The sequence below is a fragment of the Labeo rohita genome, chromosome 12, assembly GCF_022985175.1.
Source record: "Labeo rohita strain BAU-BD-2019 chromosome 12, IGBB_LRoh.1.0, whole genome shotgun sequence".
Lineage (NCBI taxonomy): Eukaryota > Metazoa > Chordata > Actinopteri > Cypriniformes > Cyprinidae > Labeo > Labeo rohita.
This window is the reverse complement of record NC_066880.1, coordinates 13,116,443-13,130,102: the sequence shown is the minus strand read 5'-3', so window position 1 is coordinate 13,130,102 and position 13,660 is coordinate 13,116,443. Positions and strand designations below refer to the sequence as shown.

Sequence of the window (13,660 nt, the reverse complement as noted above, 5' to 3'; positions counted from 1 at the left end):
AAAAATCTTACTGTTCAAAAACTTTTGAGTGGTAGCGTATATTTTGCGTTAACGTAAATTAATACGTAAATTAATACGAATAATTTGGAAATAATTCTGTAACTTACTCTAAATGTCACTACAGACAGATCAGGTAAAAATGCTAATATTTTCATTTGTTGATTTTGTTTAGAACACAATCTAGTGCGACATCTAGTGCCGCAAATATGAATTTCAGGTCACTCCACTGACAGTTCACTGCGTGAATCCGCACCAAGGGCAGGTCGGTGCGGATCTATGATGCTGAGACTGGGTTTCGCGTGGTCTACATCATCAACCACCACCAAACACATCGCACAGGCCAGACTCTTCACCGGATCCCTTCTGCGAAAAGACACTCCTCATACTTTACACAACAGCCGGTTCTCTGGACCACCACAAGCCCCCCAGGTTGGCCGAAAGTCAGTGCTTGCCAGTACCAAATTGTCCTGGGACAGCTTCAGGTAGGCACTGACCTTTGACACCGTCATTCATTCACACCGTGCTTCATGTCTGAACGCGTGCTTGCACAACCGATTATAAAACGTCTCAAGCTTCGTTAGCACTGCAGCTAATACAGAGACCTTGATTATACGTTTCAAACAAGTAAGCTGATGCCCAAAAATTCTGTCTAGGACAAATATTAATGTTAAATGCATACAAAAATGCTATCTAGATAGACAGCTTTGGAACTTTTGAGACACAGCCATTGTTTATGCGCAGTATAAACCTATGCTATGATACTGTGACTGTTCCAAAGTTTGTTTACAAACAAAAGCTGGCATATCCTCCCTTAAACTGGTTTCCTGGCTAGTTTAAGCTGGTCTTAGCTGGACAGCCACCTGAAAAGTTCTCAAAACCATTCTAAATTTTTATTATTTCCTCACCCCTGTTTACCAAGGGTCCCCCAGAGAGTGGCACACAGTTAGAGCACTTTCAGTATTTATTTCATTTACCACAGATGTATTCAATGATTGTTTTAGGTCTTCTGGAGCGGTTTTCTTCAGCATGGCATCTGGGAGTGATGGACCGGGCAGACTAAAGACCCCAAAACACACCAATCGCCTGAGTAAAGAGAAATCTTCATATCTATTACAACATGCACACAACCCTGTGGACTGGTGAGGGGCTCTGAGATCTTCAGGCTTACTGTAAAACAGTTTAGATTATTAATTTTTGGAGTTATTGTCAAGAATAAGCACCCTGTGAATGCTTTCTGAAACTCGCAATTCCTAATATATCTTCCCTGTATTAATGTATTGTGACTTTCTTGTATTAGTGTATTATCTCTTCCATTAAAAAGCATGGAACTTTAACTTGGAACCTTAATATGAGTTTTATTAGATTTTAATTTAATTTAAAGTAATATGTATACATTGGTCATCACTTTGTCTTATACAAAAGTGCAATATTTTACACTATATTTTGTGTTAACTTAAATACAAACCAAGTTTAGATCATGGCTGATATGTTTTACCAAGTATTTTGTTTAGTCATGTTCTGGTGTTTTTTTCTTTACCAGGTATCCTTGGGGACAAGAAGCTTTTGATAAAGCAAGGAGTGAAGACAAGCCCATTTTTCTTTCAGGTAACATGATCCATGTTGTATTAGTGTTATTTAACACACAAGCCTAAATATTACAGCATGTTTTTACTGCTTATTATTGTTATAGTGGGTTATTCCACCTGTCACTGGTGTCACGTGATGGAGAGGGAATCGTTTGAAGATGAGGAGATTGGAAAAATCCTCAGCGAGAACTTTGTCTGTATAAAGGTGGACAGAGAGGAAAGGCCTGATGTGGACAAAGTTTACATGACATTTGTGCAGGTTTGGATCAGTAGAATTCATTTTTGTCAGTGCTGGAACATGCAAAGTGTCATGTATAATTGAAATATGATGAATGCTTTCTGCCCAGGCAACCAGTGGCGGTGGTGGTTGGCCAATGAGCGTGTGGCTTACACCACATCTCAAGCCATTCATAGGTGGTACTTACTTCCCACCCAGAGACAGTGGAAGAAGACCTGGACTGAAAACTGTGCTTTTACGAATTATATCACAAGTAAGAGCTATGAATAAAAGTTATTATATATTGATTATTTAAAAAAACAGTGTAAACAGTACATTATGTTTATAATGTGATGTTTAGCAATAAAAAAAAATTTATTTAATTTTTTTAATATTTATAAAATATATATTTTATTTCCCGCCTCCCTGTATACCAAGGCCCCCTAGTGAGCGTTGGCACTCAGTTAGGGCAGGGGTTTTCAAACTGTGGTCAGGTAGCCACAAGAGGGTGCTACGAGATCCATGGAAAAGTGTACTAATAATGCTAAAAATAATAAAAATAAAAGTAATAATCATAATGACAAAATAAGTTTAACAAATTGGATATTATAACAATTGTTTAATTCTATTAACTGTCAAATTTTCTAGTTTATAAATCTAACAGTGGTCTTAAAAATATCAAATTAATAGAAAGTATTTTTTTCCGGATAATATTTAATATTATTTATAATTTATAATATTTAAGTTTTTTAAAAGTAAATTAATACTTAATGAATTAATAACTGCATAATAATTAGTATTCAGGAATGATGCAATGACTTGATCAAAAGTGGCAGTAAATACTTTTACTTTGTTATAAAATAAACTGAAAAATGCAGTTCTTTTGAACTTTTTATTCTGAAGAAAATATCAGGATTTCCACAAAAAATGAATCAACTGTTTTCAACATTAATAATAATAATAATAATAATAATAATAATAATAAGGTTGAGCACTTTAGTAAATTAGCATATTAGAATGATTTCTAAAGGATCATGTAACACTAATGGCTGCTTAAAATTCAGCCTAAACTAAATTTTTAAATATATTAAAATGTGTTATTTTAAATTGTAAGAACTTTTCACAATATTACTATTTTTCTTGTTTTTACTTTTTAAATGCAGCCTTGGTGAGCATAAAAGACTTTACTTCAAAAACGTAAAAAAAATCGTATAATATAAATATGTTTTAACAGCATTATGTTTATTTTTATTTTTATTTTTTCAAATTATAAATGGGTCTTTATACATGAAAATATACTGCCATTCAAATGTTTGGGATCTGTAAGATTTTTAATATTTTTTATTTAAGTCTCATCGAGGCTGCATCTGTTTCGTCAAAAATGCAGAAAAACTGAAAAAAAGCAATAATGTGAAATATTATTCCAATTTAAAATAATGATTTCTATTTTAATAATCTTTAAAATATAATTTATTCCTGTGATCACAGCTGAATTTTTAGCATCATTATTCCAGTATTTAGTGTCACATGATCCTTCAGAAATCATTCTAACATGCTGGTTTATTATTTATTATTATTATTATCAGCGTTGAAAGCAGTTGTGCTGCTTAGTATTTTTTTGCAACCTGTGATATTTTTTCAGGATGTATTGGTGAATAAAAAGTTAAAAAGAACAGTGTTTATTCAAAATAGAAATCTTTTCTAACAATATAAATCTTGACTGTAACGTTTTATTATTTAACTCATCCTTGCTGAATAGAAGTATTTAATAAAGAATTCAAATTTACTGACCCCAAACAGAACGGTCGAGTATATCGTTCCATTTATTTTAAATAAATGCTGTTTTTTTATTTATCAAAGAATCCTGAAAAAAAATAATATTCTGATAATAAATTAGAATATTAGAATGATTTCTGAAGGATCGTGTGACACTGAAGACTAGAGTAATGATGCTGAAAAATTAGCTTTGATCACAGGAATAAATTATATTTTAAAGTATATTAAAACAGAAAACTGTTATTTCACATTGTTATAATATTTTACAATATTACAGTTTTTTCTGTATTTTTGATCAAATAAATGCATAAGATACATCTTTAAAAAACAGCAGTGTATATAGCTGCCTTTATATCTACAATGGCATCCTTTGGTTGAAAACCTTGTACTTTGGTGCTCTGATATCTGAGTACCTTCATACTGTGTGATTTAGTGGCAGAGCAACAGAGAAACCCTGGAATCTAGTGGAGAGAGAGTCCTGGAAGCCCTCAGGAAGGGGACAGAAATCTCTGCCAGCCCTGGAGAAACTCTTCCATCCAGCCCAGATGTTGCCAACAGATGTTACCAGCAGCTGGCTCACTCTTATGAAGAAGAATATGGAGGTTTTCGAGAGGCACCGAAGTTCCCTTCACCAGGTAAACAAAACACTGAAAGGATTTATCACTACAGCTTGTACAGTATTTACAATCTGTCATAAATTTATTAGAATACAAAGAGTCACAAAGAGAATAAACACAATATCATGTTGTCCACCTGTCTTGTGAGTTAATTACCTGTCAAATACGCACCTGCATTAATAATGTAAATGGGACTTGTGTTTTTCTTTTCTGCAGTGAACCTGATGTTCCTGATGTCATTTTGGGCAGTAAATCGGGCCAGCTCTGAGGGAGCAGAAGCACTGCAAATGGCCCTTCACACTCTCCGAATGATGGCATTGGGAGGCATTCATGACCATGTGGCACAGGTGACATGCAAAAACTGTGTATACAGAACCAGTGTCGACTATTTCAGAATTACAAAACCAAACACAATAAACTTCTTTCTTTCAGGGCTTTCACAGATACTCCACAGACACCTCCTGGCATGTTCCTCACTTTGAAAAGATGTTATATGACCAAGGCCAGCTTGCTGTGGCCTATATTACTGCATACCAGGTGGGAATATGTATGTGGGGGTACTCTGTGTGTTTAATATATTTTATTATACAATATATTTCTGTGTTTCTTATGTCACTAGATAATTGCTTATGGCCAGAAAGCAATAATAAAACACTGTGGTGTATTTCTGGAGTTTGTAAACAGAATAAGGACTTTATACTTTATATATTGCTTATTCTGTGGTTCTATATCAAAAGCCTAAGTTAGAGATTGTTTACCCGAAAATTAATACTTCCTCATCCTCAGGCCATCCAAGATGTAGATGAGTTTGTTTCTTTATCCAAACAGACTTGGACAAAAATAGCATTATTTACATCACTCTTCAATTGACCCTCTGCAGTAAATGGGTGCCATCGGAATGAGAGTCCAAACAGCTGATAAAAACATCACAATAATCCACAAGCAATCCACATGACTCCAGTCTATTAATTAACTGTATATGCTGTTTGTTTGTACGTTTACCAAGGTGTTTTTTTTTTTTGGCGAAAGTACTAGTCCTCTATCCATAATATTGCTTTCTTCAGTGAAAAGTCATCTCATCTGAATCAGGAGAGAAATATGCACTGTTCTAGACAAATATGTGGATGGATTTTGATTTGAGAAGACAACAGTGGATTAACTTTTTTGTTCTTGTGTATTATTTTGATGTTTTTATCAGCTGTTTGAACTCTCATTCTGACGGCACCCATTCACTGAGGATCCATTGGTAAGCAAGTGATGTAATGTGATTTTTTTCCCCCCTAAATCTGTTCTAATAAACAAACAAACTCATTTACATCTAGGTCGGCCTGAAAGTAAATTTTCAGCGAATTTTAAATTTTGGGTAAACTTTTCTTTTAAGATGATTTTAAGATTTGTATAATGAATCAACAAAATGTTCTATAGTTATATATGTGGCATTGGCTTGGCTGGGTGTGGTGTTATTATGGTTGTTTATATCCGCAGGTGTCTGGAGAACGGCTGTTTGCAGATGTGGCTCGTGACGTGTTGCTTTACGTCTCCAGAGACCTAAGCGACAAGGTGAGTCTTCTTCTCCCTCATTAGATCCCACATTTGGCACCAGTCATGCTGAATCAGCACTAACCCACAAATGCATTGAAAAATCGCCCAGGTCAGAGCCCTTTTTGAGGTCAGCCCTCTTCCATTCTGCAGGGTGCCAGCCATCTTGTGATGATGAATGGTTTGATGACACACACAATTAAATTTTAAAAATCGTATTTGTAAAGATTCATGGAGTAATTAGGTACTAACAATGCTTACCTTGAACCTTATTTATCTAGGATTTTTTGGTTGTGAGAGTTACTTAGAGGTCAGTGTTTTTCTTTGACCTAAAATATACATGTTTGTACAAAGAAAGTTAACATTCTTGCTGTACTATAAATCACCCCCCCTTGTTGTTATTCTGTAAATAACAACCAGAGGTTCACTGTGTGCTGAAGTTATGTAAAGTAACATGTTTTAACAAGAAAACTTGTGGCTAAGAAGTAATGACCCTCTCAAGAAACCACAATGTACTTCGAAAACAGCCTACAAGTGGCAAAAAAATAAATAAACCACATTTGATTATGAGCATTGTGCTGCCCTCTGCAGTCTGGCGGCTTCTATAGCGCTGAGGATGCAGATTCCTTTCCTACGGTGGAATCCACTGAGAAGAGAGAGGGAGCGTTTTGTGTGTGGACAGCAGGAGAGATCAGAGAGCTGCTTCCTGACATCGTGGAAGGCACTACAGGAGGTGCAACACAGGCGGATATATTCATGCATCATTATGGTGTAAAAGAGCAAGGCAACGTAGACCCCGCTCAGGTTTGGGAATTTGAGGTTTTTATGAGAGCCATAACCTTTTTAACTATGTTAGAAAGATTCTTGGCTACAACACAAATTCTGTTTAATTTCCAATTTCCAATTTTGTCTAGTAGGTGGGTACCAGGGTCAGAAATGAACTTTTTCATTAAGGAAATATTTGCCCCTAGGGGTATTTTTTAAATTTGTGAGAGCAAATTTTATAATCACCTTATTATTATAAAAACCATATTATGTTGTCTTTAATGTCAAATAATTAATTTTACCTAATTACTTTAATCAATATTTTAAACGGCTTTCAAATTGTATCTAAATTATACATGTAAAAATCAGGTGCTCATAGGGCTGCAATATTATTACAAAAATCATTATTGTAGATTATTGCTTGTTATATTGCAATAATGATTATTAATATTGATATAGAAAACAATATAAACCGTTTTGTTTCATTTTCGGCACGTGGCTTCACAGACACACGTCGGTCCATGGTGTTAGCCAAGTCTAGCACAAGTTATGTAAAAAGTCCCGTTATAATCATTGAAGCTATGAAATTAGTCTTTTATTTACATTGTATCTGCACTGTGTTGCTTATTATGAGGCAATTGGCGAGCGTGCGCACTCAACAACAGCTCCGGTGTTTTTTAGCGCTGACTAATCTAAGAGCCTCTGATTGGCCAGTGCATTCTTAAGTTCAACAGAAACACGTTTGATTAGTTATAAGGCTCAATGCTGTACAAGAAAAGCGTGTAAAAGCTGATGCAGTGTGAGCAAATATACAGTAGCAGGCGAAAGTTTGGGAACCCCTTGCAGCATCTGTGAAAATTTTAACAAAATAAGAGAGATAATACAAAATGCATGTTATTTTTTTTATTTAGTACTGTTCTGAGTAAGATATTTTTGTAGGAGATGTTTACATATAGTCCACAAGACCAAAAATGTGGGGTGTGGAGGGGGTGAAAACTTTTGAACAGGATGAAGATCTCCAAATTTTTCTTATTTTGTTAAAATATCATTTTCTTCCATTTAGTCCTGCCCTTCGGAAGCAACAGAAGATACTGTTTCCCGAAAGACAAATTGAGTACAGTTTACCTTGATCTTCAAATTCAAAAAGTTTTCACCCCCCCAGCCCTTAATGCATCGTGTTTCCTTCTGGAGCATCAGTGAATGTTTGAACCTTTTTTAATAGTTGTGTTTGAGTCATGCAGTTGTCCTCAGTGTAAAAAGATGGATCTCAAAATCATACAGTCACTGCTGGAAAGGGTTAAAATATACAAAAGATGCTGCAGGACCTGAAGGATTTTTCTGAAGAACAGTGCTCGGTTTAACTGTTCAGAACAAACAAGGGACTCATGAACAACCATCACAAAACAAAAAACAGTCGTAGATCTTTCAGGTAACTACACACAGTATTAAGAACCAAGAGTTGCCAAACTTTTGAAGGTGGTTGTTTTAATAATTTCAGCTATTTTTTTGTCTTGTGAACTATATGTAAACATATTTTACGTAAAATATCTTACTCAGGACAGTACTAAATAAAAACACACAGTTTGTATGATCTCTCTTATTTTGTTAAAATTATTCACATTTTCACAGATTCTGCAAGGGGTTCCCAAACTTTTGCATGCCACTGTAAATGCAGTTCCATGAATTGACACTTTTCATTCATTTTAACATTTCATTTAATCACAACAGTCTTAATACATTGTTTAATTGTGCAGGGACATTTTTTGCCTCTTTGTCTTGAATTTATGGGTCATTTTTGTTCATTTTGGTGGGTTTTTTGGAACAAGCCCTCATTAATTTCCAACATGAATTTGGTTAAAACAAATAGTATGTTTTGTCTGATTTATTTTGTCCCTTGTTTTGAAAATCAACGGTTAGCATGTAATGTATGCAATACCTAATCTGCAATATCTTTGTTTATGTGCATTTAATGATTTGATACTAAATCTTATGCTGCTGGTGTTTTTGTAGGACCCTCATGGTGAGCTGCAGGGTCAAAATGTGCTGATTGTGCGTTATTCAGTGGAGCTCACCGCTGCTCACTTTGGCATCAGCGTGGACAGACTGTCCAATCTGTTGTCCGACGCCAGGACCAAGCTGGCTGAGGTACGGCGAGCGCGCCCACCTCCTCACCTGGACACCAAAATGCTAGCATCCTGGAACGGTAAGTTTCCCGCATCCTGATTGGAAGAAATGAAGAAATTAAATGTGTCACCCAGTAATATACTGCTGGAAATCCCAGAGCACTGAACCAGGAAAAGACTCTAATTAGAGTTAATTGCTTTTCATAGAGTGTTTTGAAATGGAAACAGCCATCAATTAATCAATGAGAGGCTGAGGCATGAAGAAAATTCGCAAAGCTTGCATCCCCTGAAGCTATGTGTACCCCCTTCCTATCTTTGCGATTTTATTGATTTCGTTTTGCGAACAAGGTCCAGTGTTCGACAAGCTCTGTAAATGTTTTTTTTTCTCGACTGGGTTTGCCTTAATAGCAGCACTATAATGTTAGAGTTCTTTCATGGGGTGCTTAGATGTGGTGCCAAGCCTTTAAAAGCCCACAGAGGGGACCTCTGGGTTGTGGTCTTTGCCCTCGCTGTCTTTAATGAAAGGATATCAAAGCCTTCGCAGGGTGCCAAGGCCCCTCTGGAGCTCTGGCTGACAAAAGTGCTCAAAGAATAGTGACTAATGAGCTGATATCTTAATTAAAGAAAGCCTGAGACATTGTTTAATGAAACTGTTCCTTCCAGAGCTACGCTCCATTACATTCTTAATTCATACCGACTGGATATTGCTACCTGCAGAGTAACCCTTCGCATTAATCAAACCTGATAGGCCCACTCGCATAGCTGTGAGACATGTCAGGGCTACAGGCACATGGAGCTCCGACAGGACTATTGTTAGTGATCCCCAGCCCTCCGAACACATTGTACTGTAGATCTTATAGTCTTAATGTCTCCTTTCAAAGCTCCTCTGTCTTGGCTGGCACCTATTGCACTTTTATCAAAACGTTTTTGGGGGGAGTTTCATTATCTGAGAGGCAAAACTCTTCCCTGCGAGTTTTAAATTATCTAGTTGCTGAGTTTGTTTGCTCATGTTCTTTTACTGCAGAAACCACAGACAGAAAATGGCATTCCAAGAAACTTGTTTTCTGAATTGAACACGCTCAAGTTTTCCAAAGCTTGTAATCTGTGTCCACTCCCATTTCTTTGGTTGGTCAGGGCTGATGTTGTCCGGGTTTGCACGTGTCGGAGCCGTGCTGGGCGACAAGGCTCTGCTGGAAAGAGCTGAGCGGGCAGCTTGTTTTCTTCGAGAACACCTGTGGGACGAAGAGGGCCAGAGGATTCTCCATTCCTGTTATCGTGGAGATAATATGGAGGTGGAGCAAGTGTAAGGATTATTTTTGGCTTTCCCAAAATATGTATTCAGCCTCCAAAAGCACCGAGGCTGATATAAGAACAGCTATGGATTATAAACAGCTAGTTTGTTAGCTTCAGTATAATTTCCCATCATTATGAAGGGAAAAGCCTATTTGGCCAATTTGTAATTGGAGGATGTAAAAAGAGTAAAAATGACAAGCACATAACACAATTACTGAAGAAACTATCAAGTAATTGTATACAAATAATACTAAAATACCACTGATTATGATGAGGGTGTATGTGCCTTTACAGTAGGCCAGGAAAACTAGCACACATTCTGTCTTCCTTCCAGGTCTAAATTGATTTGGCACATATCCTGCCAATGTAGAAATGACCCAGAATCAGCACAATACAAAGCTTTTCACGTATGAAATCGCCCACTGACACACACACAAATTCGCTGGCCTCATTCTTGGGGTAACCTCTCATTTGTACCTCTCATTAACACACTGTGTCAGCACATCGGTCATCCCACAATGCTGAGCGTGCTTCTCAGGTCACGCTGATCATTTTTATGAGTTAACCCACACACCATTTATGACTGATTTCAATTGGCTGCTTTCAGACCTTTTTAACTGAGCGATCCGCAATGGGGTAATGAAGAACTAGCTTTGTCATGTTGTTAAATCACATAATGCTTAATCAGGAACACTCCCTCTGTAATCGTCTGATTGAACTTTATATTCTGAATTTAGCGTAGGATGTGATGTTCCTTCTCCTGTAAAAATCTGTGGTTTGTTTTTAATTTCCTTTCAAGGATTTCCCTCGCAGGGAATAATTTACCAAGCGTCCCAGTAAGAAGATGAATTACTGGGGAATTAGTTGTGTTTCTGGCCACCTGATTTCATCTGTTGAAGAGGAATACTGTCTTGCCTTATTCCTGATTTTGAATATTCAACATTCATGCACAGGGATGTTCTTACAAAATGAAAATTTCATTATTTACTCACCCTCAAGCTGTTTAAGATTTTGTCAGAAATTCTCAAAAAAAAAAAAATGTACTGGTTGCTGTTTTCCATGCAGTGAAAGTGAACTGGGGTTGAAGCTTTCAAACTTCGATATAGGATGCAAAAGCACCGTAACTGTATAATAGACATAAATTTACATTAAAACAAAATAAGGTTTCATTTACAAATCATGCATCAGCTACTTCTATTCAGTAGCGTTTTCGCCGAGGAGGCAAGGGAGGCAGTGGCTCCTCAAAATTCATAGTAAAAAAATAAAAGAACGCCAGTATTACAAAATATAATATTAAAAAGTAGAAATCACTTGTTTTTCTAAAGAAACATAGCGACACCAGCAGATAAAGTTACAGCGGGAATCCTCGTCTCTCTCCCTTGAGTTTTAACAAACCCCCTAAAGCGTGCTGTGAGTTTGTTGGGGGGTAAATAAGAATGAATGGGGGAAAGTTATGTGAGAGGAGGCCATGCCTCTATCGCGACATGATTGAATATGACTGGTTATGACTGGCTGTGATTGGTTCATGCGGTAAATCCCACCTCTTGTGTTTGTGCATGTTCCGTGTCCGCAAATCATTCTGAATGAACAATATAATGCCGTTAATGGGAAGAATAACTTAAAAAAAGTAAATAAACAACTCACACACTTTCATATAACCACTTTCTTATGGCAAAATAAGACTTAAAGGGGTCATCGGATGCTAAGTTCACTTTTACATGTTGTTTGGACATTAATGTTTGTTGGCAGTGTATGTACACATCTACCCTATAATGAAAAAAATCCATGCAGTGGTTTTAAATTAACCTGTAAAAATAATATCCCCTTTTTCAAATCGAGCCTTTCTCAGATGCCTGCCCTTGTGGCGTCACACCGACAGAGGCTGCTCCCATGATAGTTGATTGACATGATTAGTTGTAACAGCCCAGCCTCCATGTCTGATGCCGGAGCAGGGATGTAAGTTAGACAAGAATTGAGCAATTGAGGTGTTGTGTTGCTGGATGTAATAATGAACATAGTGGTCGTCATTTACTCCCGACATCTGAGCCACTGAAGATGCAGTGGATTACGTTTGTTTGTGAAGGGAATGCACCTCCCGATCTACATATATCTGTCTATGTTCGCGCAAATCATTCGTGATCCAGCTTCACTTACAGCAGAAGTGAGTATAAGGGTTTTTTAATGAATCTTTGCGATCGCCTTTCCTAATAATGTGCTAGTTAGCAAGTTTAGCGGCTAAATGCTAAATGCGGCTAAAGTAAACATGCTCGTCACTCCACAGAGAGAAGGCAGGGGCGGGGCGAGCAGAGCTCATTTGCATTTAAAGCAGCCTCAACCAGAATGGGATGATTTTTGCAGAGCTGATTTTGGCAAGGTAAAAAGGGTGTTGTTTTACGCAACCATTGAAAATTTTAACCAAAGTATATTATAGACTTTACATTAAAACCCTAAAGAATCATATCAACTTGTGGAAAATGGGCAGCCGATGACCCCTTTAAAGTGGCATAAAAACATGATCTGTATGAGTTTTTAGTAAGTAATCAGTTTGGTGAAATTAAAAGTAAATCTCTGTCTGTGTCCAATATTTACAGAGCTTTGATAACTGATGATCCAAAAAAAATGTAAAAATAGTTGAAAGAATATTAAAAAGAATTTTTCTTTTTATTTATTTTATTTTTATTCTATGAAAAAGAATAGCTGGACATAAGTTCACAAATAAAAAATATTGCTTAAATTGTTACTGCCTTGAGTTATTTATGAATAAATGTAAAATGCTTAAAAACAGTAACTTGATGAAATTCATTCTTTGCTTTAATAAATAGAATGTTCATTACATTGTTAATGTAAAACTATAACATAGTTTTTTTTCTTTTTGTGATAGTGTAAGACAAGACACAGCAGGTAAATAGGGTAAAAAATAACTAATAGTTATCACCTTACTTACCCAGTTGATTGATTACATTGAAAATTGCATTTTTTGTATTACAAGTTTTCTCAAATGTTAGGTTTAAATATGCAAACGAGGCATTATTTAATTAAATATGCACTAATTTGCATACATTTCTAGTACAGAAATTTAAACACTGGATGAAGTCAGTTTCAAATGTTTTACAGAGGGAGTTCTGGGTCTAATTTTTGTCATTCCATAATTCAGAAAATACTTAGAACAGACAGAAAAATATTTTCACGTTTTTTTAGGGAAAAAAAAGTTGTATATAATCAAGCAAATTATATATGAACAAATCCATCTGTAAAAACCTTCAGGACATAGACAGGAATAAAAATGCAAAGTTTGGTGTGTAAGTGCTACTGAAGTGGAGATTTATGACTCAGTGTAGGAGAAAAAACTCGTTTTGAGAAAACGGCCTTTAAAAAATATATATTGTAATTGAAATTTATTGACAAAAATAAATAGACTGACAAAAAAAGAAACACTTAACAGTATTTTTGGATGTTTTCTTTCCACTAGTCTGAAAAAAAAAAAACTTTATGAAAAACAGGCGCATTAAAAATCAGTGTCTCCCCAAGAAAATGTGACTGGGACATTATTTTGCATTTGAAGAAAAAAAAAAAAAACTTTAAGGACTTAGCTGATCCTTGGTGAATTTAAGATTTTCAGTGAATGCTGGCTATTACGCTTTTTCTCACACAAAGCTATCGTATGACTTGGAATATAGTGTGTGAGTCATATGGACCATTTTTATTATACTTTTATGGTGCTTTTTAGAGCTTGAAAGCTTTAGA

At 36.0% G+C, this 13,660-nt stretch overlaps 1 protein-coding gene across 4 annotated transcripts in view; it reads left to right on the top strand.

The window, feature by feature from the left end:
* Positions 1–217: 217 nt before the first annotated feature.
* spata20 (spermatogenesis associated 20) overlaps positions 218–13,660 on the top strand; it is a 51,529-nt gene continuing 38,086 nt past the window's right edge. For all 4 annotated transcript variants that reach the window (XR_007828868.1, XM_051124697.1, XM_051124698.1 and 1 more), the window contains exons 1-12: positions 218–482; positions 1,002–1,139; positions 1,541–1,605; positions 1,691–1,845; positions 1,934–2,077; positions 4,013–4,214; positions 4,413–4,543; positions 4,629–4,733; positions 5,682–5,756; positions 6,327–6,539; positions 8,511–8,703; positions 9,758–9,926. Coding sequence is in view for 3 of the 4 variants with exons in the window: in XM_051124697.1 (XP_050980654.1) it covers positions 277–482; positions 1,002–1,139; positions 1,541–1,605; positions 1,691–1,845; positions 1,934–2,077; positions 4,013–4,214; positions 4,413–4,543; positions 4,629–4,733; positions 5,682–5,756; positions 6,327–6,539; positions 8,511–8,703; positions 9,758–9,926 (1,796 nt within the window). In the remaining variant the exon portion in view is untranslated. The remainder of the gene's footprint in view (positions 483–1,001; positions 1,140–1,540; positions 1,606–1,690; positions 1,846–1,933; positions 2,078–4,012; positions 4,215–4,412; positions 4,544–4,628; positions 4,734–5,681; positions 5,757–6,326; positions 6,540–8,510; positions 8,704–9,757; positions 9,927–13,660) is intronic.